Source organism: Acromyrmex echinatior, chromosome 6 (assembly GCF_024713525.1).
Source record: "Acromyrmex echinatior isolate Ae372 chromosome 6, ASM2471352v2, whole genome shotgun sequence".
NCBI lineage: Eukaryota > Metazoa > Arthropoda > Insecta > Hymenoptera > Formicidae > Acromyrmex > Acromyrmex echinatior.
Window position 1 is genome coordinate 11,878,208 of NC_141857.1, and position 27,874 is coordinate 11,906,081.

A 27,874-nucleotide genomic window follows, 5' to 3' on the forward strand; every position below is an offset into this window, starting at 1 on the left:
ATAACGTTAAGTCAAATTAAGAAATTTGAAACTTTTAATGACATTTCCATCAACATTTCTATATCAATGAAAAGGGGATTGTGTCGATACAACTCGCCGACCGAAAGAAGAGCAAGCACGTAAACCTCTTGTGGAGGACAATGCGGGACACTTTGCGCTTATCAAGAATCTATCTCGATTAGTCAGCTCACAACTTACCAGAAAAAAGAACAGAAAATATTTCTGCGATAGGTATGTAATAATAATAATAATAATAATAATAATAATAATGATAATAGTGATAATAATGATAATAATGATAATAATGATAATAATGATAATAATGATAATAATGATAATAATGATAATAATGATAATAATGATAATAATGATAATAATGATAATAATGATAATAATGATAATAATGATAATAATGATAATAATGATAATAATGATAATAATGATAATAATGATAATAATGATAATAATGATAATAATGATAATAATGATAATAATGATAATAATGATAATAATGATAATAATGATAATAATGATAATAATGATAATAATGATAATAATGATAATAATGATAATAATGATAATAATGATAATAATGATAATAATGATAATAATAATAATAGGTGCGCAACTAAGTTCTCGCGATGAAAATGCATCAAAATAACAGCGAGAACTTAGTTGCGCAACTAATAATAAATGAGCGGTTTTTTTAGATGCCTCCACTATTTTAGCTTGAGCGCTAAATTGGAGATTCATAGCGACGACTGTGGAAAATTAAATGATTGTGCGATCGACTACCGAGCGAGGATGATAAATGGCTGAGTTTCGACAACCACTGCAGGAAGAAACGCATCCCATTCGTTGTTTACGCCATGGTTTATGACGTGGAGTGTGCATTGGAAAAGACAGATGGGAATCCTGAATCAGCTACATACACATATCATCATCACAACATATTTAGTATCGGATACTGCGTGCATTGCTCGTACGACAGCTCACTGTCGAGCTATCGTTTTCGTCGTGATAAGGACTGTATATCACGGAAGAACTCAGAAATTTGTCGCACAGTGTATAGTCTATAATTTCGGTTAACGTAATCATGGCGGATTTCACGCGATTGGTAAAAATATAATAACAATGCCACGCACTGCCTCGTATGCGAGAAACCGTTTGCCCCAGACGATACGCGGGTACGCGATCACTGTCACTTAACCGAACGGTACAGAAGCCCTGCGCACTCAAATTGTAATCTAAATTATAGGGATTCGCATTGCATATCCCTAGTTTTCCATAACTTATCAGGCTATTTCGTCATCAAGGAAATTGCCACCGCGTACGAAGGACATGTTGATCTTTTGATCAACTGATAACTAAAGAAAAATATATCTCGTTTACAAAACATGTCGATAGTATCAAAATTGATAAAAAAGATTGTGTAAAATTACGGTTTATAGATTCATACAGATTTCTCGCTTCTAGTTTAGACAAATTGGCATCTTTTCTCATTAAAAACAAGCTACGAATACTGCAACACGAATTTTCCAATTTATCAGAAGAAAATTTTAATCTTTTGACACGAAAGGGCGTCTTTCCGTATAAGTACATTGTGTTGAAAAGTTGGATGAGCTATGTTTATCACCTCGCGAGTCGTTTTACAATTCATTGACAGACGACACTGTATCTGAGAACGCTTACGCGCATACCGTCAACATATGGCGATTCTCCATCCGGATACTCGGTGAATATAGCGACTTATATCCGAAAATATTGTTGTTGGCCGACGTCTTTGAAAATTTCCGCGACAGTTGCGTCGCGAGTTATGGGCTCGATTCCGCGTATCATTACATCTTACCGGGCTTCACATAGGACGCCATGTTAAAGCATACAGGTATAAGATTTGAATTACTCACAGACATTGACATGGTCATGTTTATTGAGCGCGGTATACGCGATGATCTGAGTCAGCGTTCGACCAGGTACGCGCGAGCCAACAACAAATACATGTCGTACAATCCATCGAAACCATCATCGTACTTGATGTACTATGACGTCATCAATCTGTACGGCTGAGCAATGTCCAACCATTGCCTTACGCCGATTTTCGATGAGTCGACGACAAAATTTTGACTTTACGATCATCGCGTTATTCGGCAACAGGTTATATTCTCGAGATGGACGCAGTGTATCCGTAATATCTTCATGACGCGCAGACTGACCTACCATTCTGTCTAACGCGTAAGAAACTACCTGGCAAGAGCGATGACAAACTCCTCGCAACATTACGCAATAAACAGCGTTACATCATACATTATCATAACTTGCAGCAGCACTCATCACGGTCTCCGTATTACAAAGATTCATCGTATACTGCAATTCACGCAATGGCTACCCGATTATATAGAACTAAACACAAAATTTAGAACTTTGGCCAAAAATGATTTTGAAAAAAAAATTATACAAACTTATGAATAATGCGATATTTGGCAAAACCATGGAGAATGTACGCGATCGCGTCGACGTAAAGTTATTAACACAATGGGAAGGCAGATACGGTGCTGAAGTAATAATCGCGAAATCAAATTTCCACAGCCGTAGCGTCTTTTCGGAGGATCTAGTCGTGATAGAACTGCATAAGCTCAAGATGAAGTTTGACAAATCGATATACGTGGGTATGTGCATCCTCGAGAAGACGTGTTTGTACGAATTTCATTACGAGTACATTGCATCGTTATTTCGCGAAAAATGCAAAATTATGTATATCGATACTAACAGCCTCATATACTATATAGAATATGACGATATCATGAAACGCGATATAAGTAAATTTAACACGAGCAATTACTCGAGTGATAACGCGTACAGCAGTAGTTAATACAGTGGCGGTTCTAACCCAGGTCCTCTGAGGGGGGCGCGGGGCGCGGGGGATACTCATAGGCGCGGGGGAGTAGGCGCGGGGAGTACTGATAGGCGCGGGGAAGGGAGGCGCGGGAAGTCCCGGCACTATCGGTGTTTACTGATATGATGAGTCCCATTGTTATCAGTGTTTATTGATATGATGATACGTATCGCCATGTTGTGGTGTCACGTATTATTGGGACCGCCGCCACCCAACACCCCATCGCCGCAGGCATCAGTGCCACCACCGCCGCCGCGTGGACCCCGCGTTCACCCTAAAGTGCGTTTCGAACTGTCGAAAAAAAAAAAATGCGTTGCGCCATCACCCCAACACCCCACCCCAACATTCACTCTAAAAAATGCGTCCATTATAACGTGGACTTTTGTCTAGAAGATCGGTGGCACATCATCGATGTATCGGCTGCTACACAAAGCGTCTTCAATGAGAGATAGATGATGATGAAATCATACTACATTCTTACAGTTCTTTCTTTCAAGAAAGTCAAAAACGTTGATAATAATATTTATCTAGGAAGAACCATGAGATCGGGTGACACGTTGCGATGCGTTAAGAGAGAGAAATTGATAACGATATTTTTTGTAAGAAGAGATCGGTGACACGTCGCCGATGCTGCAACCCAATAGGGAGGGTAGACAAAGGGACAAAGAAGCCGCAAATAGAATATATAATGGGTCATAAGCGCGCGGCATCTCAGTTGACGTTTTTAAAAATTACCGAATCGCAATAAGTGTAATGCGAAAAGTATGGCTGATATCATACAAACGTTGAGGACATAGATGATGTAAATGCAGACAAGTTATTTGAAGCATTGGAAATAGAATTTGAGAACATAATGGACGATGTAGAGTTCGAGAATATCGGTAACATTGAGGAGAGAATCGACGTAGCAGAATATATTAGAAATGTGGATGAGGAATAGTTCGCGAATATTAGAGACGAAGTGTTTGATGAAGTGGAAGTAGACTTTGAGAATATAATGAACCAAGAGTCGTCCGACGAAGAAATACTATCCGACGATAGTGGATGTGCTAGTGATATGAGCGAGTATGAAATGGATCGCGTAGAAAAATTCGTGTCGTCTCCAGAAATTCGTACATTGAATGCTCGTACTAAGCATTGTGTAATCCACAATTATTATACAACGGGTGGTTCTTTAACCGTATGCACATCATGCATGATTCGTATAGCTGACATTAACGATGGAGGAATGTATTACGTCAGGGTGCATGAGGCCGGTTCTTTCGGTAGGCTAGACGGCAGGTCGTGCACAAATTGCAGATTACCTTTGTACATTATATTCTCGTGCAGCATATGTCCTGTACTTTGCACACATTAAAAACAAAAAAACAAAAAAAAACATGGAAAACCACGAGCGAGTGGAACGCGAATTGCTAGAACAGTGCAACCAGGTCGCTACTCTGACGGAGTGTTTCTCATGGCTGCAACAGTGCGACGAATACATCAAGCAGCTCGAAGAACTTTGTCGTGCCAAGCGTCCGCGCCTTACCATTGGATACAGACAATCCGCGGTGGCAAGGATCGCGCGACTCGCGGGTGCAAAGTTGGAATTGGAGCGACGTTTCGTGCACATTGGTGGCGAGTACGCGAGTGGCGAATACGCGAGTGGCAACGAACGATCTCTTGTCTGGCGAGAAATCGATGCCGCGTTTGAGAGTCATATATTGACAGGTGCGGTGATAAACTCTAATCACATCGAGCTGCGGCGGTTTTTAGAAGACGCTGGCGATGTAGTCTCGAGCGAGTGCGAGACGCTGTAGAAAGACACGGCAGTGTAAAAGTGAACACCGCGTTCAATGGCGAATTTGCGACGAAGGATAAACATGCTAATAAGAGCATAATCGTTGCACCGATATGCGAGATATATCGTTGCACCGATATGCGCGAGTGGTACGAGCGAGTGGTACACGTCGTCGAGCCTATCCTAGCATCGCTCGAAGAATTCCAGGAACGCGACAGCGGATGGGTATTGTCGCGAATCCTCAATTTGATAGTGAATGTGAATAATCCAATGCACGCGGGATGTCACATCGAAGTGCCACGAGAAATAGCGACGAGCGGTGGTTAGTGTTTATTCGACGGACAATGCATGTTTCGCGTGGTCGGTGGTCGCCACTCTGTACCCCGCAGAAAGTCATGTAAATCGGGAATCATCATACCCGCATTACACCACAGTATTAAATCTTGCAGGTATCGAATTTCCAATGACATTAAAAAACATTCCGAAATTCGAACGGTATCGATCAACGTCTACAGCATCAAAAATAGACTTTCCTCTGCAGCTCACCAATGACAAGAAGGAGAAGCATGTCAATCTCCTGTACCTACAACATTCACGTAACGACAACATTAGACACTTTGCGTGGATAAAAAATCTATCCCGCCTTGTAAGATCACAAATTACTAGGAACGAGAGCAGGAAATATTTTTGTGATCGGTAATAAAAAAATAGTCAATAAAAAAACAGTAAAAAAGAAATAGAAAAATTCCTTTATTATTTGTAGGTGCCTTCATTACTTCAGTTCATGCGAAAAATTGCAGTTGCACGAAGTGGACTGCCAGAAGATCAACAACTGCGCCATCCGACTGCCGAGCGAGGACGACAGGTGGCTCGAATTCGACAACTATAACAATCGAGAACGAGTACCGTTCATCGTCTACGCCGATCTGGAATGCGTCTTACGCAAGACGAAATCCGACAAGGAAGATGCATCGTCGTACGTGTATCAACAGCATGACGCGTTTAGTATAGGCTACTACGTGCGATGTGCGTACGATGACGCGTTATCGTCGTATCACTTCCGTCGCGATGAAGACTGTATAGCGTGGTTCACGCGACAACTCAACGATTTAGCGCATCGCGTGAAAAATATCGTATCTACCAAAGTGCCCATGGAAACGTTATCTAAACAGCAATGGGAGGCATACCGTAGCGCGTTGTCACATCTGCGAGAAACCGTTCGCGCCGGACGAAATGCGGGTTCGCGATCATTGTCATCTCACCGGTAGATATCGTGGTCCAGCGCATTCGAATTGTAATTTAAATTATAAAAATTCGTTTTATATTCCAGTCGTATTTCACAATTTATCAGGCTACGACGCGCATTTTATAATTAAGGAAATTGCTACCGCGTACGGTGCACATGTAGATATACTACCGATAACTAAAGAAAAATATATTTCATTCACTAAACATGTCGATAGCACCAAAGACACAAATGAAAAGAATTTTCAGAAAAATTGCATAAAATTAAGATTCATTGATTCTTTCAAATTTTTAAATGCAAGTCTTGATAAATTGGCGTCGTATCTTGACAAAGATAAATTAAAAATTGTACGTTCCGAATTTCCAACATTATCAGATGAAGAATTTGAATTACTCACACGAAAAGGTGTCTTTCCGTACGAGTACATTGATTGCGTCGAAAAATTGCAGGACACGCGCTTACCACCGTGCGAATTATTTTTCAGTTCGTTGACAGGCGATACAGTATCCGAGAGCGATTACGCTCACGCCGCGAACATCTGGAAGCGATTCTCCATTCGAACGCTCGGAGAGTACAGTGATCTGTACTTGAAAACTGATGTCTTGTTATTAGCAGACAGATTTTCGAAAATTTCCGCAATAGCTGCATCGCGAGTTACTGTCTCGATCCCGCGCATTATTATACATTGCCAGGTTTCACGTGGGACGCTATGCTGAAATATACACGCATAAGATTCGAGTTGCTCACCGACATTGATATGGTTATGTTCATCGAGCGCGGCGGCCTCAGTTAATGCTCCGGCAGATACGCGCAGGCTAATAACAAGTACATGTATTCGTTCGATCCATCGAAACCGTCGTCGTACTTGATGTACGATGTGAATAATCTGTACGGATGGGCGATGTGTCAATCTTTACCATACACCGAATTTCGGTGCGCCGAAGACGCTGCGAACTTTGACGTGAGCGCGATCGCTCCGGATTCACCTACCGGTTATATTCTCGAGGTCGATCTCGAATATTCGCAGCATCTACACGACCGACACACTGACTTACCTTTCTGTCCAACGCGCGATAAACCGCCTGGCAAGCTCGAAGATAAACTTCTAGCGACGTTGTACGATAAGCAGCGTTACGTCATCCATTATCGCAACCTGCAGCAATGTACTCGTCATGATCTCCGCGTAATAAAGATCCATCGAGTGCTACAATTCGCTCAATCTCCATGGCTCTGCGATTACATTGAACTCAATACACAATTTAGAACGTTCGCGAAAAACGATTTCGAAAAAAATTTGTATAAGCTAATGAACAACGCAGTATTCGGTAAGACCATGGAGAATGTGCGCAACCACGTTGATGTAAAATTAATAACAAAATGGGACGAACGGTACGGCGCGGAGGCAATGATCGCGAAACCGAATTTTCACAGCCGCAGCGTCTTTGCGGAAAATTTGATTGCCGTCCAAATGCGCAAACTCGAGGTGAAATTCAACAAGCCGATTTACGTGGGTATGTGCATACTTGACATATCGAAAGTCTGTTTGTACGAATTTCATTACGAGTACATGTCACCGATGTATCGCGACAAATGCAAGATCATGTACACCGACACGGATAGTCTCATTTACTATATAGAATGCGAGCAATGCATGCAATGTTTACGAGACTATGAAACGCGATATCGCTAGATTCGACACGAGCGATTATCCGGCAGACAACGCGTACGATATGCCTCTCGCGAACAAAAAAGTACTCGGCCTGATGAAGGATGAGAACAACGGTGTATTAATGACCGAATTTGTTGGACTTAGAGCGAAGATGTACGCAGTGAGAGTGGATGGCAAGAAGGACATTAAAAAGGCGAAAGGCGTAAAGAATAATGTTGTAGCGCGAACGATAACGTTCGACGATTATACGCGGTGTTTAAACGAAGAGATTGAAATGACTCGCCGTCAATCGTGTATACAATCTAAATTACACGAGGTATACACGATATCCGAATCGAAGATCGCTCTGAGTCCATAACGACGACAAACGATACGTCGTACCGGACTCGACGGAGACGTTACCATGGGGACATTGGCGGATACCTTTGTAATACAATATATGTATTGTGTATATTATATGTATTATGCTATTATGTATTACTATTATATTTTATACTTTTTTTTTACATTTATACAAGTATTTTTTTTTATGTATTACGATTATTGTACTTTCATATAATACATATCACATGTTTTTAACATTTATATACGTATTATATACTTGTTTGAGATCGGTAATTCGAAAAGAAAAGCAAGAATTCTTTCAGTCGACCGACAGTAATTGTCATTGAACGCATGCATAAATTGAGCTCGTGATTTCATCTCGAGCATGATCTAAATCCTCGATAAAAATCAGCGATTTGGTGTTCTTTGTTCTTTTTAAAAACAAGTCGTTACACGCAAACAAGTTGTCGTTACCAGCAACGGACAATCGAAAGTTCTAGAACGATTCAATTCGTGCACGCGAGCGCCGCGCTCCGACGAATACGTCACGCGCTGTCACCAATCCCACCCACGGATTTTCTGTCGCGCATGACTGTTACGTTGAACGTCGTTAGAAAAGAATCCAAAGCGCCAATCAATTTTGTACACCTAATGCCACGTAATAATTACGATTGTGGCAAATTTTTATTGGATTTTTCCCAAAAAAGAAAGCTCAGGCCGAAAGCAATAAATGCTTCGATCTCGCCGTCCTCCTTCTTACTTCGCAAAAGTTCTTACTTCTTAAAGTTCTTAGAGTTCTTAGAGTCATAGTCTTGCTACTATATCGCTTCGTAAAATCGCCGTGCTAACCGTTTAGTGAAATCGCGATAAAACGAATCTTTCGAGAAGTGCCGAGAAAATCGCCGAGATTTTCCATTACCGCGATTTCAAAATATCATTTGGAAAAGGTGACCGCATTTAATATTCTGTTAATTTAATATTTAATTAATTATATTTTTTGACTTTGTAACTGAGCATATTAAAGAAAATTCTTTTGTTAAATTACAAAGAAACGAAGTTCTCTTTACTGTCGCTTATCATATCAACCTTGTGCCGTTTTCTCACTCGAATCTTTCGCGCGGTGCGCTCTCGCACAATACTAGTATTCTAATTTACTTACTTTATTTACTTTATGTATCTCATGTTTTTTTTTGTATTCTCCAAAACGAAGATGATGATGATGATGAATGGGAAGTAATAAAAAACGTTTATATTGATATATTTTATATATTTATATTGATATATTTTTTATATGTAGAAAAAATTTTATCAAATGACATTGTTTTTGTGTATCCATGAATTGTGCGATCCATCGAATCCCAGCCACTTGATGTACACCTTGTCTCCCTTCCTGCGCAGTATTTTCTCCACGAGATACACGTCCGGATAAGTAGCGCGATGCAACTCGTGCTCGTAGAACGCACCAGCGACGGATTTTCCGCGATAGTCTTCGAGTAGATAGGTTACGTGATTGGTACGCTGTACCTTAACGATCGTAAACACCTCGGTGGTTCAATTTGGCGTGTAACCCTTCTCAAAAATCATCTTGTACTTGCTCACGCGTACCGAATCGCCCACTTTGAATTTTGCTGGACCAGCGATTTTTATCACGCTGTACACGGTGTCCAAGAGTTTTTGGCGATCGCGGGAGTTACGTTGGCGGGTCGCATGCCGATAGTGCGATGCTTGTGCGCGTTGTAATCTGATACGAGACGCGGCAGCTCGTCGATCCACTTGTAATTGCCGTTGAGTGTAAACATCTTCCACATGTCGCTTTTGAGCGTACGATTGAACCGCTCGACTATCGACGCTTTCAACGTCGAATACGTGAAATAGTGATTAACGTTGTGTTTTTTCAAGATTTTCTGCACATCGACATTGTAAAACTCCTTCCCCATATCCGTTTGTAAATTTTTAGAACATCTTCCACTTGCTCGAATTATCTCAACAATAGCATCAGCCGTCTCGCTTCCACCCTTGCTCTTGAGCGGTACGGCCCACGCGTACTTGCTCAACACATCGATGACGGTGAGTATGTAGTGGTGGCCTCTGTTGAAGCTCGAGTACGGACGCATCTCGACGATATCAGCCTGCCATAAATCGTCGTATCCTCGAACTATGACGCGTCTTCGTGGAAAATTTCTTCTCGCCGGAGCATGCAATTCCTCGACGAGTCAGCGTCTCTCGGAGCTAATTTTTCTCTTTTCGCTGGATTTCTTTTTCATGATTCGACGTGTAATACAAAGGACAAAAGTATTTTTTTTTCTCGCTGACGCCACTCGACTGACTCGTTTCGTCGATACGCGATTTAATTTATAATAAGATCGGCTTCGCGAAGTTCTTCGATAATCGACAGCATCTCGTTGTCGTGAGCATTGTTGCCCGCTCGGTGCGAAGCGTCGAGCAATCGTAGACGATCCACCAGCTCGTTGAGATCGTCCCAGTGCACGTAATCGATCGCGTTGTCATTTAATGTCATTGCTTGAGGTAATCCCTTTCCAGATTTTTTCTTCTGTTTCTTGGATGTGATCGACATCAACGGCGCGATTACGTATTTGTACTTGTATCCTCTGTTGCTCAATAATCGGCCCTGCGAATGATGCTTGTGTTTGTGCGCATTCGTCGCCAGCAGCATGCTCTTGTACTTGTTCATATCGTCTTCCGTGTAAAGGAGATCGTCGGGAATTCTCTTGAAAATTAACTCGTAAAGACCGGGTGAACCGGCGTATCGTACGCCGTCGATAATTATGTTGTCAGCATCATCCACGTCGAAACGTTTATTGCCAAACATCAATCCATCCTTGTGTAGGTAAACGCCGTATACATAATCTATACCACTCTTCTGTTTATCTCGCGCTCCCCTCAGGACAGCCTCGACATACTTTTGACCCAGCGGACCCAAGCCGGTTTGCAACGCCTCTCGACCTTCCGACGTTTGCAACTGATTTTGAGCCTTTGTTGCTAGCGAGTCGTCCGTCGTTTCGAAAACGTTATCCAACGATTCTATCGTCGGTACGATTATCGTACGCGGAGTGGAGGTTATCGGCTGTACACGATCGTGCGATCGATCATCGGATTTATCCGGAATCGCGGAACGCTCGAACGTCTCACTCTCTTTCTCTCCCTCTTCCTCCTCCTTCTCCTCTTCTTCTTCCTTCCTCTCGCGCTTGGAGGCAGACGCTGCGCCATCGTCGCGCGACTGTCTCTTTATCGCGTGCACTTTATCGGAGCTGTCAACGATTTGTCGCAGCGGTTTGATAATAGGCTTAAAATGTCTGTCCAATGCCATGTCTTCCTCGATTCTACCGGTTTTCAGAGCGCGATGTTTCTTGCGGATCGACTCGCTCGTCTTCTTGATTTCTCTCGCGATTTTTTCATGCTCGCGCACATCAGCCATGTTCGTCTCTGGCGAAGTATCAACAACGACTAGTCACGTTACAGTATTGCGAACTCGTTAAATCCCTTTCTGTATCTCCCGTCTTTAAGCGCACTATCCTTGTCTATTACTAAAAATCCATATTTTTTTTGCCAACAGTCGCGGCACAACGTGCAAAATTCGTCGTAGGACATGTCGGTGTTCACGTGATCATTGTAAACGTGTTTCAAGTTGGTACAATCCTGTTTGAACAGGATCAGCAGGTTCGCGTTGTCGCGTATCAGATGTTTAGGTATCCTCGCATACGTCTGACAAAGATAGAAGCAGTCAATCACGTTCGCGTGGCGACCCATCGAAAAGTATTCTCTCACCGCATCCTGCTTATCGCATGCCACGTCATCAAAAATAGAATTTGGGCGCGCCTCGTTCGGTGGAACGATGTCGCTATTGTTGGAAAAAGTAGCCGATTTCATCGATAGATGTAAATAAATTTTCGAGATATCGATACTTTGGCTGTTGCAGTGATTTCGAGTAGACGTACACGTTCTCGAAACGTACGCCATTTGGACTCTCGAGCAAACTTATGAGAACGTTGGTTTTACCACAATTCGACGGGCCGCAAATGATCGCGCGTATAGTACTCGGCAGCATTTCGCCGTGCTTGCGCTTCTCCGCACTGCCTCCCATCATTTGTGATTTCACGTCACAGTTTGTGACACGTATCGTCAGCGGTTGCAGCACGAATTTCATGCTCACACTAAAGACTACGCGCTCTCGAACGATTATTTAAAGGCGTGCGAATCCGCGAATCGCGCAGTAGCAAAATGTATCTCGCGCTGTGTCATCCTTCCGATATTCGAGATTTGAGCGCCGAGCAGTTACAATATATACCGAAGGTCGTACTCTTACGCGTGTACGGTGAATACATCGAACACGTCTGGGACAAGCTTCCGGAATACGTGAAGGCAGATTCGGAGGTTCAAACTTATCGTCGCTGCGAACACTACAATCAGCCTTGGCAGCGAACGCACATCGACGGCCCCACACCGAAGATAAAGGATTGAAGCGAATGTCGGCAGTCTGCTAAATCTAGCGATAAACGCGCTTCCTTTCGAGTTACATATTCCGGGTTACCAGTTTTGCGGTCCGGGCACTCGACTTACGAAACGATTAACCAGAGGTGACGCGGGCATAAATCCGCTGGACGCGGCGTGTCGAGAACACGACATTGCGTATTCTCGAAGCAACGATCTCACCGATAGACACACGGCGGACAAGGTACTCGCCGATAAAGCGCTAGGACGCGTCGTCGCGAGAGATTCGGCTCTGGGCGAGAGAGCCGCCGCAGCTGCCGTCTGGGCAGCGATGAAAGCCAAGACCAAGATCGGCATGGGCATGAAACCGAAGAAGAAGACGACGAAGAAAAAGGTGACGAAAAAGCGGATACTTCCGACGGCGAAACGAGGCGGTGCGTTACCGTTTCTACCAATGTTAGGCGCACTCGGGTCTTTGATCGGCGGAGCAGTCAGCGTGGCGAAAGCGGTAAACGATAGCAAAACCGCGCGATGTCAGCTCGAAGAGCTGCAACGTCACGATCGCGTGATGGAACAGGGTCGCGGACTGTATCTCGCTCCGTACAAATATGGACGCGGACTGTATCTCGGTCCATACAAACATGGACAGGACGTAGCTGCAAAGAAAAAAAAAACGTCAAAAACGATAAAAGTACCGTTTGGCGCAACTACCAATGTACAATTGAACGAGCTCGCGAGACGTATGCGTGTACCATACTTTAGAGGCGTTTTCATGCGTAATACGTTACCGACGAGCAGTGTGTACCGAAACGAAAGCGGTATCGTGAATCTGGACGATGCGACGGGGCCTGGTACTCACTGGGTAGCGTACGCGAAGAGGAACAATCGCGTCGTGTATTTTGACAGTTTCGGCAATCTTCGACTGCCTAAGGAACTGGTGCGATATTTCGAGAACGGTGCTACGACGATAGAGTACAATCGCACGTCCTATCAGACGTACGATCAAAATTTCTGCGGACAGATGTGTCTGCGGTTTCTACAAACGGTAGACGAGCGTGAATTTAAAAAGCTCGACGAGGCGCTGTGAAATCTTAGTATTAGTCGAACGCTTTTTTCCGTCATGTCATTGACGCTTACGCTAAGCGGAAAGAGCACCGTCCTCGCGGCGAATTACTTCCCCGCCATAGATTTAAGTGACGGAGATTACGAGCTCGGTTTGGCGATTTTTGAGACTTATCACACGATACCGAACGTGAACGAATCGAACAACAAATTTTATTTCGCCAAAGACGACGCGGAAATTACAATTCCTAAAGGTTCGTACGAAGTGCGAGATATAAATGAATTTCTGAAACGCGCGATTTTACGAAAACGTCCGCACCGCGACGCACTTGAAACCGTTGATGTAGTGCGTGGTGACAATAACAATAACACTGATGATGATGATGATGATGATGATGATGATGATGATGAGGGTGGAGAATACCCGATTACGCTTCACGCAAACTACAACACGATGAAATGTGAGATTAGATGTGCATACAGAATAAACTTTGACAAGTCCAACAACATCGCTGCTGAGATTCTCGTCGAAGCGTATACTGCAGCCGCGAAGGTGGCACGAATCGGACGTGTCGATCAACATAATGAATGTAAACGTTATCCGCGTAGAGTGTAACGTGACTGCAGGTGCATACAGCAACGGTAAAAGCGCACACACGATACATGAATTTTCGCCGAGCGTGGCGCTAGGATATAAGATATCAGAGAGGCCGACGCAAATCATTTACCTGCCGATCATCGCACGGAGCATTACAGATCTAACGATACGCATCGTCGATCAGAACGGACGATTGCTCGATTTTCGAGGAGAAGAGATCACCGTTAGATTGCACGTACGACGGCGACAGTAATAACGTGAGCGTGAGATGCTCGTGCTGAACGGAACGGAGCGTACGCAGAGAGATAACGCATCCATTACAAGGTCGGTGACGCCACAGCTCGACAACACTCGCTCATCCAGCTGCATCAGGAAGAAAAAGAAGAAACTCAGCGCGACAAACGTTACATTTTTAAAGTCTTTGGGATTCGCGGTGCGCAACATTTGAGATGATATCTTAAACATTAAAGACGAGCCAATCTTCGACGATCGCATCGTCAAGATTGAGACTTACACGTACAGCCCATTCGCCAACAGCACGTTTGGATACAGCGAAATAAGAATACCCATACAGCAACAAGATCTGTACACACTGCCGTACGAAAGCTTTCTATATGTCGAGGGAAAACTGACGAAGAACAAAGTGGTCCAAGGTGCTCATGTGGCATTGGGAAATAATTGCGTCGCGTTCATTTTCGATGAGATTCGATATGAACTCAATGGTGTGGAGATTGACCGATTGACAGGTTGGTCCACCGAGTTCCGTGGAGATCGCCCTGGGAGATCATCGCGGACATGAACTGCTGCTGTCTCTCGAAACGTGGAAGGGTCTCTACGAGCAGCGATGGAATGTTTACAAGATTCTGCGAAACGAATACAAGGACAATTTTATAAGTGTTGGACCGCTAACTGTCAGCGTTTGCATGCTGAACGATGCTACGCTCATACGTTTCAATTCTTCATCCGTACGCATGATGACCGAAACGACGTATGTTTGAGTTTGACGAATGTATCGATGTAACGTTCGAACGATTAACCCGACTCGTCGATACGGTTGATGTCAAGTATACGCGATTCTCCAACATCGCATCCGAAAACACTATACGCGATAGTGATATCTTTAACAAACATCAGCTCGTCGATTGTGAGCTATTGGCTTTAGTTTTTAATACGTAAAAAAAAAGAAATGATGTAATAATATGTGAATAAAAAAATTTTTTTGTTCATATCATTATATATATATACAGGGTTGGCCATATTCGATGGAAAGATGTTTTTTTTTCAATCATGGGAAAAAAACACATTTTTTGCTGTTCATTTTAAAAATCATTTAATAGGGTTCAAGGAGATTTGTGTACATCATTTTTTGAATATGATATCTCTTAAATGACCGCCTTGAGCCTGCATGGCGAGTCGTGCCCGTTTTGCAGCGTTTTCCATCGTTTTGACCAATGTTTCGGTCGATATGGCGGCTATTTCCTGTCGGATGTTGGCCTTAAGTTCGTCTAGGGTCCTTGGCTTGTTGACATAAACCTTTGATTTCAAATAGCCCCACAAAAAGAAGTCTGGAGCCGTTAAATCTGGTGAACGCGATCGCCTTGGTCGCATTTTATTTGGACGCTTGGGATTAGTAAGTGCCTCACCAGTTGAAAATCTTTCATACAAACGATACAATGTATTCGCGGAAGGCGCACTTTTCACTTTATTTATTTTTCTCCATGCACGTTGAGTTTTAACAATTGACTTGTTTTGTTGAATGTAAATTTCAACAATCTGAGAGCGTTCGCGTGGCGTGTACTGCTCCATGGCAAAAATTTCCTTCGACTGACGCTTCAAACGCGCTACGTCGTTACTCGATCTAACATCTCTGTCAAAAGTTACAGTGTTGCCAGATCTTTCCGTCGAATATGGCCAACCCTGTATGTACTTTCTTTACTTCCCATCCGTCTATCCATCCATCCATCCATTCATCCTATATCTCGACGCGCTATAGCGATAACTTTTCGTGACGACACTTATGATAAATTATTTATTTTCGAGTATTGTGTTAGTGCAACTATTCCTGAGCGGAGGAGATTAATAACTCCTTTAGAACTAGTTTCATTTTCTTTTAGAAAATCATTTTCGTTATCTTTAGAAGAAATTTTGAAAATTGCAGAAAAAAGACAAAGAGATAAAATCGGATGCTGTTCGTTTTTCACGAGTCCACAGTCTATTTACGGATCCGTCTCCCTCGGTTACGAAGGGGTTCAGCCCGCAGGCTTGGTTATCCATATTTAAATACCTTTCGCCCTCTCGCTTGTATCAATAAAATAGATAACTTATTTGCTAGGAATAAAATTTTATTTCGCCCTTATTTAAATAAATATCTATTTTAATGAAATAAAAACGCATTTTTTGGGATAGACGCGAGGTCTGTGGTGATGGCCCGAAACGCACTTTAGGATGGACGCGGGGTCTGCGGCGGCGGCGGTCCCAATAATACGTGACACCACAACATGGCGATACGTATCATCATATCAGTAAACACTGATAGCGCTGGGGCTCATCATATCAGTAAACACCGATAGCGCCGGGACTTCCCGCGCCTTCCCTCCCTTCCCCGCGTCTACCAATACTCCTCGCGCCTACTCCCCCGCGCCTATGAGTATCCCCGCGCCCCCCTCAGAGGACCTGGGTTAGAACCGCCACTATTATACTACTTACAGCATTCTGCTCGCGAATAAAAAAGTTCCTGGCCTTATGAAAGATGAGAACAACGGTGTCATCATGACCGAATTCATTGGGCTTAGAGCGAAAATGTATGTCTTGCGTGTAAAAAGAAAGAAAGATATGAAGAAGGCAAAGGGCATCAAGAGCAACGTTGTAGCGAGGTCTATAATATTCGAGGTGTTGAATGACACAATCGAAATGATGTGCAGACAGATCATAAGGTCCAAATTGCATGAGGTGTACACGATATCAGAAACAAAATTGCTTTAAGTCCACACGATCATAAGCAGTATATCTTGCCAGATTCCATCGACACGCTGCCATTATTATTGGGGGCATTACCGATGTAAATAAAACATATTTGTATTGTATAGTATGTTTAATATGTAACATGTAAAATATGTATGCTATGTATAACATGTATAATATGTATAATATAGTATGTATAATATATGTATAAATATATATATAGTATGTATGTATAAATACAATATGTATATGATATTTATAATATGTATAATACGTATTTATATTTTATAATAATTATAAGTTTTACAACACATTGTCTTTATGTATCCACGAATTGTGCGAATTGTCAAATCTCAACCATTTCATGTAAACCTCGTTCTCTCTCTTGCGCATCTTTTCAATGAGATGTATGTCGGGATTAGCGATGCTATGCAATTCGTATTCGTAGAATCTTCCAGCAATAGACTCTCCGCGAGAATCTTCCAGAAGATACGTCACTGGATTAGTTTATTATACTTTGAATTTTAACACCTTCGTGTTCCAATTCAGCATATAATCTTTTTATCAAAGATTGTCTTGAATTTGCTCACGCGTACCGAATCACCCACTTTGTATCGCGCGGGTGCTGCAATCTTTACGCGATTGTAAACTATAGTTAAGAGTCTGTCGGCGATCGCAAGACGCATACCAATAGTTCGATGCTTGCATGCATTGTAATTTGATACGAGACGCGGCAGGATGTCGATCCATTTGTAATTTCCATTGTGCGTAAATTGTTTCTATGTCGTTCTTTAACGTACGGTTGAACTGTTCGACGACCAAGGCCTTCATTATGGAATACGTAGAATAATAGTTGATATTGTGCTTCTTTAAGAGTTTCTGCACATCCGATTTGTAAAATTTCTTTCTTCTCAGAATGTAAATTTTTCGGACATCTTTCATCGTCTCAAATTATCTTTGCGATCACCTTCATCACCTCGTTCCCGCTCTTAGCTTTGAGCGGTTCGGTCCATGCGTGCTTACTCAGCACATCGATAATGTGAGAATGTAGTGGTAACCCCTGTTAAATCGCATATAAGGACACATCTCGATCACATCCGCCTGCCACAGGTCATCGTATCCGTATATTATGACGTGTCTTCGCGGAAAATTTCTTCTCGCCGGAGCGTGCAATTCATCAACCAGCAGACGTTTCTCAGACATTACTATAATTATTCGATATGATGCACTTCTCGAATTATCTTTTCAAATTCGTTTAACATAATCTGCACATTATTTTGTAAGATTGCAATCTTCCTCTCAATTTCATTCAAACGATCTTTCAAATCTTGAACACTCTGCTGCACGTATCGTTTGTTTGTTACGTCAGCATCATCCATGGATAGTGCTACTCGTCAAACCTTGCGCGACTTTGCGTCAAAGTTGGCTGCGACTATGTAAAGAGCGTTATCACGCACGTAATTTCTGAGCAATCCACACCACTGATAGTGCGATTCGCTTCCTCCTCCTTCAAGTGATAGTCCAAACTTGTTGATCGGCATTGCGATGTTAACTGAACAACGTATGTAGAAAGAGGTTAATTTATAATCAGATCGGCTTCGCGAAGCTTTTCAATAATTGACAGAATCTCGTTGTCGTGATCATTGTGACCCGCCTGGCGCGAAGCTTCGAGCAATCGCAGATCCACAATTTCGGGATCATCCCAATGGATATAGTCGATCTTATTATCGTTAAGCGTTATTGTATGCAGTAAATCCATTCTTTTGTTTATTCTTGTTCCAACTTTTTTACCCGACACCAATGACACTATTATGTTCTTATACTTGTATCCTTTATTATCCATTACTTGATTACTTGGGTTATGACCGCGTCGGAGCATTTATCGTCAACAGAATGCTTCTGTAGGTCTGTACGTTACTTTCGTTGGGAAATTTCATGAAAATTAACTTGTACAAGCTCGGCGTTTCATCGTATTTTTTCTCATCTGTAATTATTTCTTCGTTTTTGTGCAAGGTACGTTTGTCACCAAGCATCGTTCTCCCCGTCGTTGAAATAAACTCCATACACAACGTCTATGTTGACGATAATCTTTCTTACCGCTCAGGATTGCTTTCAAATATTTCTGTTCCAACGGAGCATAGTTTGTATGCAGCTTTTCTTGCTCCTCGGATATTTGAAGCAGGTGTCGAATAGATGTTACGAGCGGTTCATCGAAAATCTCGAAAATTTTTTCGACGATAGGAGCGTGGTCATACGATAACTCACGCGGTTGTATTATTTTAGACACTTCGTTCAAAGTGGATGATGCGGTTTTCGATTGACTTAACATTGATTTCATAGGCGTGGAAGTCTGTATAGGATTGTCATACAAAGCACTTTAGTCGTTTTCTTTTGGGTTTTGGTTCCTCTTCTTCCGAAAAGAATGTTTTAGTCATAATAGGATCCTTGAAGGATTCAACAGTGTTTTTAACAATCTGTTTCAGCAGGTCGATAATAGGTTTGAAGTGGTGCCTCTCCAATGCAATATCCTCCTCCATTTTACCAATCTTCAAAGCGCGCATACTTTTTATGAATCGAATCGCTCGTTTTCGCAATCTCCTTAATTATCTTTTCACAATTTTTGCTATTGTCCATGTATCGAGGTCAACTGATTACATCACGGTATTGAAAAGTCATTAAATCCTTTTCTATCGCCCATCGGTAAGCACTGTCCTTGTCAATCATTAGAAGTCCATACTTTTACTGCCAACATTTATGACAATCGCAGAAATCCTCATAGAACATATCGATATTCATGTGATCGTTGTACACGCGTTTCAGATTGGTATCCTGTACCATCCTGTTTGAACAGAATCAACAGATTTGCATTGTCACGTATAAGGTGCTTCGGTATCTTTGCATACATCTGACAGAGATAGAAGTAATCGACGTCCGCGTCCCATTGCAAAGTACTCTCTTATCACGTTCTGCTTGTCGCATGTCACGTCATCAAAGATAAAAATGAAATTCGGAAGCGCCTCGCTCGGTGGAATAACGTCGTTGTTATTGGAGAATATAAAATAACCGATTTTCTCGATCAATGCTAACAAATTCGCCAGATATTGATATTTCAGTTATTGCAAATTTTGAGTATACGTACACGTTTTCGAATCGTACGCCGTGCGTACTTTCCAACAGGCTTACTTATCAACATGTTCGTCTTGCTGCAATTTGATGGTCCGCAGATGACAGCACGTATAGATGTCGGTAGCATGTCGCCTTGCGTGTTTCTTTATCGGTTTGCACTTTGCTGTCAAGATTCATCACTTTGATCGTCCGCGACTAGCGCACGATCCGCATATTTTCTCTTTCCACAAATACTGAAAACGATATCGCGAGCGAGCATATTTATAGAGCTACGTACAGCAAAATCGATCAGTAATCAAAATGTTTCTCGTCGTATCGTATGATCTGCACAGTTGAACCTCAAAAGAACTGGAATACCGAAAATTGTACTGCTGTGGGAGTTTGAAAATTGCATAGATTTGTTGTAGGACAGATTATCTGAACAGATTCGAAGGTATAACGATACCATCGGTGCCTGAAGCATTACAATTTAACGAGTCATCAAACGCATATCGACGGCGCCTTTGGTAAAGAATTGCAGCAAATGTCATCGAGAAGCTTGTTAAATCGTGCGATAAACGTCATTCCCGAAGGATCGTACGAACTGCGTGATGTAGAGCGGTATCTGAAGCGTGAAATTTTACGTTCTCACGATGCGAAGGGAAGGATTCCTGCTGGTTATTCGCGCCAACAACAATACGATGAGAAGTGAGATCAAATGCGCCTATCGGATAAATTTTGCAAAACTTCACAACATTGGATTGCTGCTTTTTGTCGAATCGCGTGCTGGAGCGACAGTGGCACGAGTCGGACATGCCGATAAATATCATGCCAATGCATCATCAAGATTGAGACTCACAATCCGTACACCAACACTACGTTTGGGCAAAGCGACGAGATACAGATTCCCATATAGCAGCAGGATTTCTACACGTTGCCGTGCGACAGTTTTCTTTATATCGAAGGAAGATTGACGGTAAAGAAGAAAAACAATCAGATGTCGATGACGCTTGGAAATAATTGCATGGCGTTTATGTTTGATAAAATTCAATATGAACTCAACAGTGTGGAGATTGATCGCAACAGAAACGTTGGAATTACCATCAAGAACTATGTGTCAATGACGTACGATAAAGCTTTGATTGCCTTGAACGCAGGGTAGAATTCTTGATTCTCGACACGGAGGAAGGATACTTTAATTTTTGCGTGTCACTCAATATGTTGTTGGGCTTCTGCGAGGAACAAAAACGCGTTACAAACTCGTGGTCGTCAACGCTCGCTATGAATTGATTTTGATACGGTCGCGCAACGATTACAATTTCTTGGGTGGGAAATTCTGTGACGGAGCCTGATATTAAATTATTCAAAGTGCAGTGGCGGATGCCTCACGTTGCGTAAACGAGATCAATAAATTATCAATGCTGCGAGCATTGGAAAGTGGTCATTATCTGAGCATAAGTTTTCGCTCGTGAGATCTGTACGAGTATCCTCTGTTACAGAATATGACCAAGCATTCAAAACGGCGACTCAACTTGAGAAGCCGCGATATGTTATCTTTGCTCTGCAGACCAGTCAAAAGAATGTCATGTTACGAGATGTTAGCGTATTCGACGATAGTAATTTGAGTAACGCGAAAGTATATCTAAATTTAGAATGTTATAATATTGAGTCATCTAAAAAGTATTCGCGGTACTTTGTCACTAGATATGACCATCAACATACATCTAGTGACAAAAAACCGCGGATACTTTTTAGATGACCCAATATATATGAGGCTATTAAATAACGAGACTGACGCTGTAACATTTTATTTTGATTTCATACATATTTACTTATTATCACCTTGAATATACACCCCTCTTCTATCCCTACAACGCTCCATGTGAATCTTCCATTGTTTGAAACAGTGCTGAAAGTCTTCTTCTGTCAGCTCCTTCAGGACGCGTGCCGCTTTCTCTTTCACAGCTTCAACGGACTCAAATCTTGTTCCTTTTAATGTAGATTTCACCTTAGGAACAGATAGAAGTTGCACGGTGCAAGATTTGGCGAATAAGGCGGATGGTCTAACACTGGGATGCTGTACTTGGCTAGAAACCTCTTGACAGACAATGCGGAATGAGCCGGCGCATTGTCTTGGTGGAGAACCCATGACTTGTCTTTCCAATTCGGGTCGTTTTTTCCTTATTCTTTCATGGAGTTCAGCAAGAACGTGAAGGTAGTAATTGATTAATAGTTTGACCTTCAGGAACCCAGTGAAGATACACAATCCCATGAATATCGAAAAAAACAATCATCATTGCTTTGAATTTTGATTTGCTCATTCGAGCTTTTTTCAATGTCTTCTCGGCCGTCTTAGAAACGCTTAAACCACTCAAAAACACGTGCACGCGATAAACATTCATGGCCATACACTTCTTTCAATAAATTATAAGTTTCAGTAGCGGTTTTTCCAAGTTTCACGTGAAATTTCACAACAATTCGTTGCTCTATTGTTACACTTATCATTTTTCCGGCGAAACAAAAAAACAACTCTAATGCGAAAGAAGGCTACGGCTATACGGATTTGTTTACAGAAGCGAGAGGTACTGCATTCGAAAGAGAAGGCTTCACGCTAAACAGCTGTCGGTCGCTGGTGTTTGGCGCATGCGTACTTCTTCTGTAGCAGCGTCAGTCTCGTTATTTAATAGTCACACTCTACGTAATACCTTAGATAATACTAATGCCGGCAGTTCCGTAACTTTCAATTCTCATAACTTGAAAAGTTGAATACTGATTAAAAAGAGGCTTTATTATAGTGTTTTAGAAAGCTCTCGACCTCAGCTATTAGATTCTAAAATCAAAATAGGATGTTTCGTTTAAAAAAATCGATTTGACTTTGTCTTGACCTTGATGGTGCCATCCAAGGTTAAATTGATAAGGTTAATCAGTCAAAAGATCATTTTCAACCCTATAACTTTTATAAAACAAATTTTTCTTAAAAATAATTACTTTTCAAGATATTTAAGAAGTTCGGGACTTTTTCTACACCCTGTATATATAGCAGATGGAATTGAAAATGGACTGATAACGGTCTGATATCAGTCTGATAGCTATTTATAGCTGTTAAATATCAGTCCGATAGCTATTTATAGCTGTTAAATATCAGTCCAATAGCTGTTAAATACTATCAGTCTGATAACTATTAAACATCAGTCTGATAGCTGCTAAATATTAGTTCGATAGCTATTCAATATAGATATATATTTACCATAATTGCGCTTCAATGCGAAGTGCTGCAAGCACAAAAATGCTGACGTGGAATCTTTCGAGCACGACGTCTTCTCGTATACTTTTGGTTGAGGCATAGTACTTTTTGCCACTGATATATTGATTATGGCAATCTAATAATTGATGATCTAATTGTAACTGATAAATGCTGAAGTTTATTCGTGGAATCGTTCGAACGCGTGATATATTTTTCAGCTGAGGTATAAACTTTTGCCTAAGGCATTGTACTTTTGCCTGCTGATATAACGCATTGATCTAATTATAACTGATAAAAATGCTGAAGTTTATTCATGAGATCGTTCGATCGCGTGATATATTATACTTTTCGACTGAGATATAAATTTTGATCAAGGCATTGTTCTTTTCTCGGAATGGTATCATGTTCCACGAACATTTTTACTATATAAAATCTCGCACAACGGACAATCAGTCTGTTAGCCTGTCATTCAATCTGTGAAAGTCGATCAATTAATAAAATGGCAAATATTAACAACTTAATTGGTTGCGCGCATTATATTAATGTGCAGGCACTGCAGTTTATGCAAACATCCAATGATTTAATAGAAAATGCGTGCAGTTTGCAGCAGGAGGCTGCTGAGACTGATTAACGTATGCCCGATGGATTGGAAACTACTATGGATATTCATAACGATATTGAGCTGATCTCATCAGTATGTATTTTCATCGGACATTACCAAGATGTATCGACAAATATAGTTCATCTTATTGTAATTTACAATGTATTTTTTGGTACGATCCGCAAAGTAAACCGCATCCGTATCAGCTAACAACAGTAACCTACGGATTAAACTGTGCGCCATTTCTGGCACTTCGTGTCCTAAAACAGCTTATCGACGACGAAGGTTATTGGTTTTTTAAAGCGATAACTTTGTTAGCAAGAGGAAGATACGTGGGTGACATCTTCGGAGGTGCCGAATCGATCGACGAAGCCAATGAGATAGTCAGCCAGCTAACGCAACTTTACAAGGCGGACGGATTTCCCTTGCAGAAATGGAATAGCAATTGTCCGGAATTACTAGATCAATTGTCAGGGCCATCTAATGATAATGCGTTTGCCTAGGTTCCTCTCGAGTCAAGGTGCTGGGTATCTGCTGGCAACCAAATGCGGACATTCTTAAATTCACCTCAATGCTATCTTCTAACCGAATACTTACCAAAAGATCTGTATTATCTGAGATAGCGCAACTATACGACCCTTTAGTTCTCATCGCACCCGTTATAATTCGCGCAAAGATCTTTATAGGCGCTGTGGTTGGTAAAAATCGATTGGGATAGTCCCTTGTCGTCTGAATTACAAAATCAGTGGTACGACTTTAGACAGCAATTAAGTGCACTCAATAAGTTGAATATTCCTCGATGGATTCATTTCTCGTCATCCGCGCTTTCCATCCAATTGCATGGATTCTCTGACACATCTCAACTCGCCATGGCAGCGGTAGTCTATATTAGGATTGAAACGTCAGAGTTCGGAACTCAGGTCAGTATTATTTGTACCAAAACCAAGGTAACGCCATTAAAGAAAATTATTACCCCGCGCCTCAAGTTAAACGTTGCATTGATGCTATCCCGCTTAGTGTCTAGTATCCGAATCGCATTGACCAATCGGAAGACTACTCAATTTTTCTTTGGACTGACTCGTCGTTCTAATGTGGGTTTCATCCCGCAAGATGGAAGGAATATGTCTGCAATCGGGTGACGGTCATGCAGGAAATATTGCCCTCCGTGGTGCTTCGTTCCCGGCAAAGAAAATCTCGCGGATCAAGAGGTATATGCGCGATCTGGAGCGGCATTCGCTGTGATGGTCTGAGCCACCGTGGTTGTGTATTAATCAATTGGTCTAACATGAATCTCACTTCTTCCGCAACATAAATCTGGAAGAAAACCCAAAGCAATACTTACCTCATCACGGCCGACAAACGACTCTTTGGAATCTATATAAATATATGGAATAAACCGCTACTTTTCCCTTATGAAGCTACTACGAATTATCGTAATTTGTAAAGGCATAATTAGTCATTTTTGGCGATCGTCATCAGAATTAGTAATTAACCCTCTAACTCCAGCTGAGTCCAAAGTCTTTCCTTTTGAATACGTCAAGTCCGACAAAGTTACTTTCCGCAAGACATTAAGATATTAGAGAGAAGAGAGAATTTACCAAAATCAAACTCTCTTCTTCGGCTTACTTTCATTCACGAATTCGGATTCCTTCGCGTATGCGGGCGGCTTCAGCAGGATTTGGAGACCAATGCCAAACATCCATTTCTTTTACCAAAACAGTCACCTCTTACGATGTTGATAATCGCAAATGCTCACATTCAAACCCTACACAGTGGAATCCAAATTACCTTGGTACATATCCGCCAACAATACTGGATATTAGGCGGACGAACTTCAGTTCGATTTTTCATCCTCAAGTGCGTAACATGTGCGAGGCACCGTCAGAAAGCTCAGCAATTGATGAGTCAACTCGTCGTCAGATTCATCGAGAGTGACACCTTCTTGTCCCTTTTTACATACAGGAGTGGATTACGCAGGTCCCATGACGATAAAAAACTAGGCGAAGGCGGGCGGCAAAAATTTACCGAGGCTATTTGGCTATCTTCATTTGCTTCACTACTTCAGCAGTACATATAGAAATTGTCACTGATTATATTACCGAAGCTTTGATTGATTGCATCATACAAGTGGTTTACAGCTCGGCGTGGAATTAGTGCAACCTTGCACAGTGATTGCACTAACTTCGTTGACGCTGACCACGAATTAAGACGGCGTTTCGATTCAGCCTCGAGAGAACTGAAAGAATTGGCGTTCATCCTTGCCAATCACGGAACAGAATGGCGCTTCATTCCCCCTGCCGCGCTTCATTTTGGAAAAGGGAAGTGGCAGACAAGTCGACCAAATTTCATCTTCGTCGAGTGATAGGCGACTCAATACTGACCTACGAGGAGCTTTCCACTCTCATCACTCAAATCGAGGCAGTGCTAAATTCGAGACCCCTTTGGCCATTATCAGAGGATCCAAACGACTGCACAGCACTACCTCCGGGTCATTTTATTTTGGGCGAAGCCCCTACTGTAACCCGAATCAAACCTTTTAGATTAACCGAGTTCTCGTCTAACCAGATGGCAACTCATCTGAAAAATTGGAGCAATGGAAGACTGAATGTCTTCAACGCTATCAAGCCATTTCAAAGGCATCATTCATCGACTCAAGTTAAAGAAGGGTCTTTAGTTTTAATGAACGATACCCGCCAGCTAAATGGCCTCTGGCTCGAATCCAACAATTACATCCTGGCGCCGATGGACTGACAAGAGTTGTCATCTTAAAAACGGCTACGACTACCTTAAAGAGACCGATCACCAAGATCTGTTTTATCCGTCGATCAAGAGCAACAGTGTTCGAGGATTCTCATCTTAAAGACGGGAATGTTCGAGCAAGATTCAATGGATAAGTCCGCGTAGTTCCGAACGTTCCCGGTTTAGGAGCGCGCGTGTCGTCAGTGCTTCCGTCGCACCGATAAACGGTGCGTTTAATTATTAAATGGACAACATATGTCGTGACGATTCGTTGTATCCCCCCCCCACCCCGTTTCTTGCACATGGACCCCCTGCTATGAGAGCCTGCTCATGATTCAACAAGGTTTTACGATTTGAAGGAGATATAGCAGTGATTGCGCGGATTCTAATACGATATAATCAAAAGAAAAGATCAGGTATGCAAAATCGGTGTCCTTTCAACGATTAGCAAAAATTACAAAATGAGTGATTACGGCGTGAGTGCCGCATAAGAGAGTCTATGACCGAAATGGAAGCCTGATCATCTCAGGCGGTGGTTTACCACCACCATCTTGGACGTCGAGATTATCTCGGACGCAACTTCTCAACGACGTAGCTCTGGGCAGTCTCACGATCATAGCGTGAATCGTGCAAACGTAGCTCATCGACGGTCTTGAGCGATGCCCGGCAAGCACCAAGAAGACCTAATGATTAGCTTAGGTGCTACAATCGCTCAAGCAAATGAGCTCTGTGTAAGATAAGCTCTCGCAGAGCATGACGGTAACCTCGAACTGACTATCTGATGATAAGCTCTATTCTTATTAATCGAAATCAAAACAAGTTTGAATAATTCAAGTTAAATCTTAAATGTATCAACGAGTTAATTCCACTTTCCCATGATTACTATGAAATAAATATTGTTTGTAATCCTAAAAATGTATGATGAATTCCTCTCGCGTCCTCTCGCGTCCCGGATTCTAATCTTTAAGGGGATGCTGGAGCGAAGGCTGAAGTTAATCAAGGTCGATATTACAGATTTTTATTTCCAATGTATAAGATGCTTACGCCCTCTGAGTTAATATGATCATGCAGGAAATTCGATCGATTAATTACCGATATTTTTATTCCGTTTCCTACATTACCATCTTAACAGGGACGTGTATTAGGATCGGTCCCACAATGTAAGATTTATTTTAGAAAATTTTCCAATTTTAGAATTGAAAA

The 27,874-nt window shown here is 42.0% G+C and overlaps 4 protein-coding genes, 1 long non-coding RNA gene and 2 pseudogenes across 5 annotated transcripts in view; 3 read left to right on the plus strand and 4 right to left on the minus strand.

The window, feature by feature from the left end:
• The window catches only part of LOC105148537 (uncharacterized), a 96,834-nt gene that overhangs the window by 23,385 nt on the left and 45,575 nt on the right, over window positions 1–27,874 (minus strand). The gene's annotated exons all lie outside the window — the stretch shown is intronic.
• Window positions 4,812–6,635, plus strand: LOC147909446 (uncharacterized). Its single transcript, XM_087406800.1, is given in 4 exon segments — window positions 4,812–4,995; window positions 5,123–5,319; window positions 5,414–5,868; window positions 5,870–6,635. Coding segments are annotated over 4 exon segments (1,602 nt in total).
• Window positions 6,749–8,019, plus strand: LOC147909447 (uncharacterized; annotated as a pseudogene).
• Window positions 10,146–12,292, minus strand: LOC147909448 (uncharacterized). The gene has a single exon (XM_087406993.1). It carries the CDS (start codon window positions 11,346–11,348, stop codon window positions 10,260–10,262), a length of 1,089 nt encoding a protein of 362 aa, XP_087263119.1. The 5' UTR covers window positions 11,349–12,292; the 3' UTR covers window positions 10,146–10,259.
• Window positions 15,325–17,105, minus strand: LOC105148538 (uncharacterized). The gene is made up of 2 exons (XR_015545360.1): window positions 15,665–17,105; window positions 15,325–15,601 (listed from the first exon to the last, which is right to left on the minus strand). It is a non-coding gene; the product is annotated as an uncharacterized LOC105148538 (long non-coding RNA).
• LOC147909449 (uncharacterized) lies at window positions 17,304–21,455 on the minus strand (annotated as a pseudogene).
• Window positions 24,028–24,435, plus strand: LOC147909450 (uncharacterized). The gene has a single exon (XM_087406801.1). The coding sequence runs from the start codon at window positions 24,028–24,030 to the stop codon at window positions 24,433–24,435; it is 408 nt and encodes a 135-aa protein (XP_087262927.1).

Coding starts and splice junctions, on each gene's coding strand:
- LOC147909448 (XM_087406993.1), bottom strand. CDS start 11,348: ATGGCTGATGTGCGCGAGCATGAAAAAATCGCGAGAGAAATCAAGAAG.
- LOC147909450 (XM_087406801.1), top strand. CDS start 24,028: ATGTATTTTCATCGGACATTACCAAGATGTATCGACAAATATAGTTCA.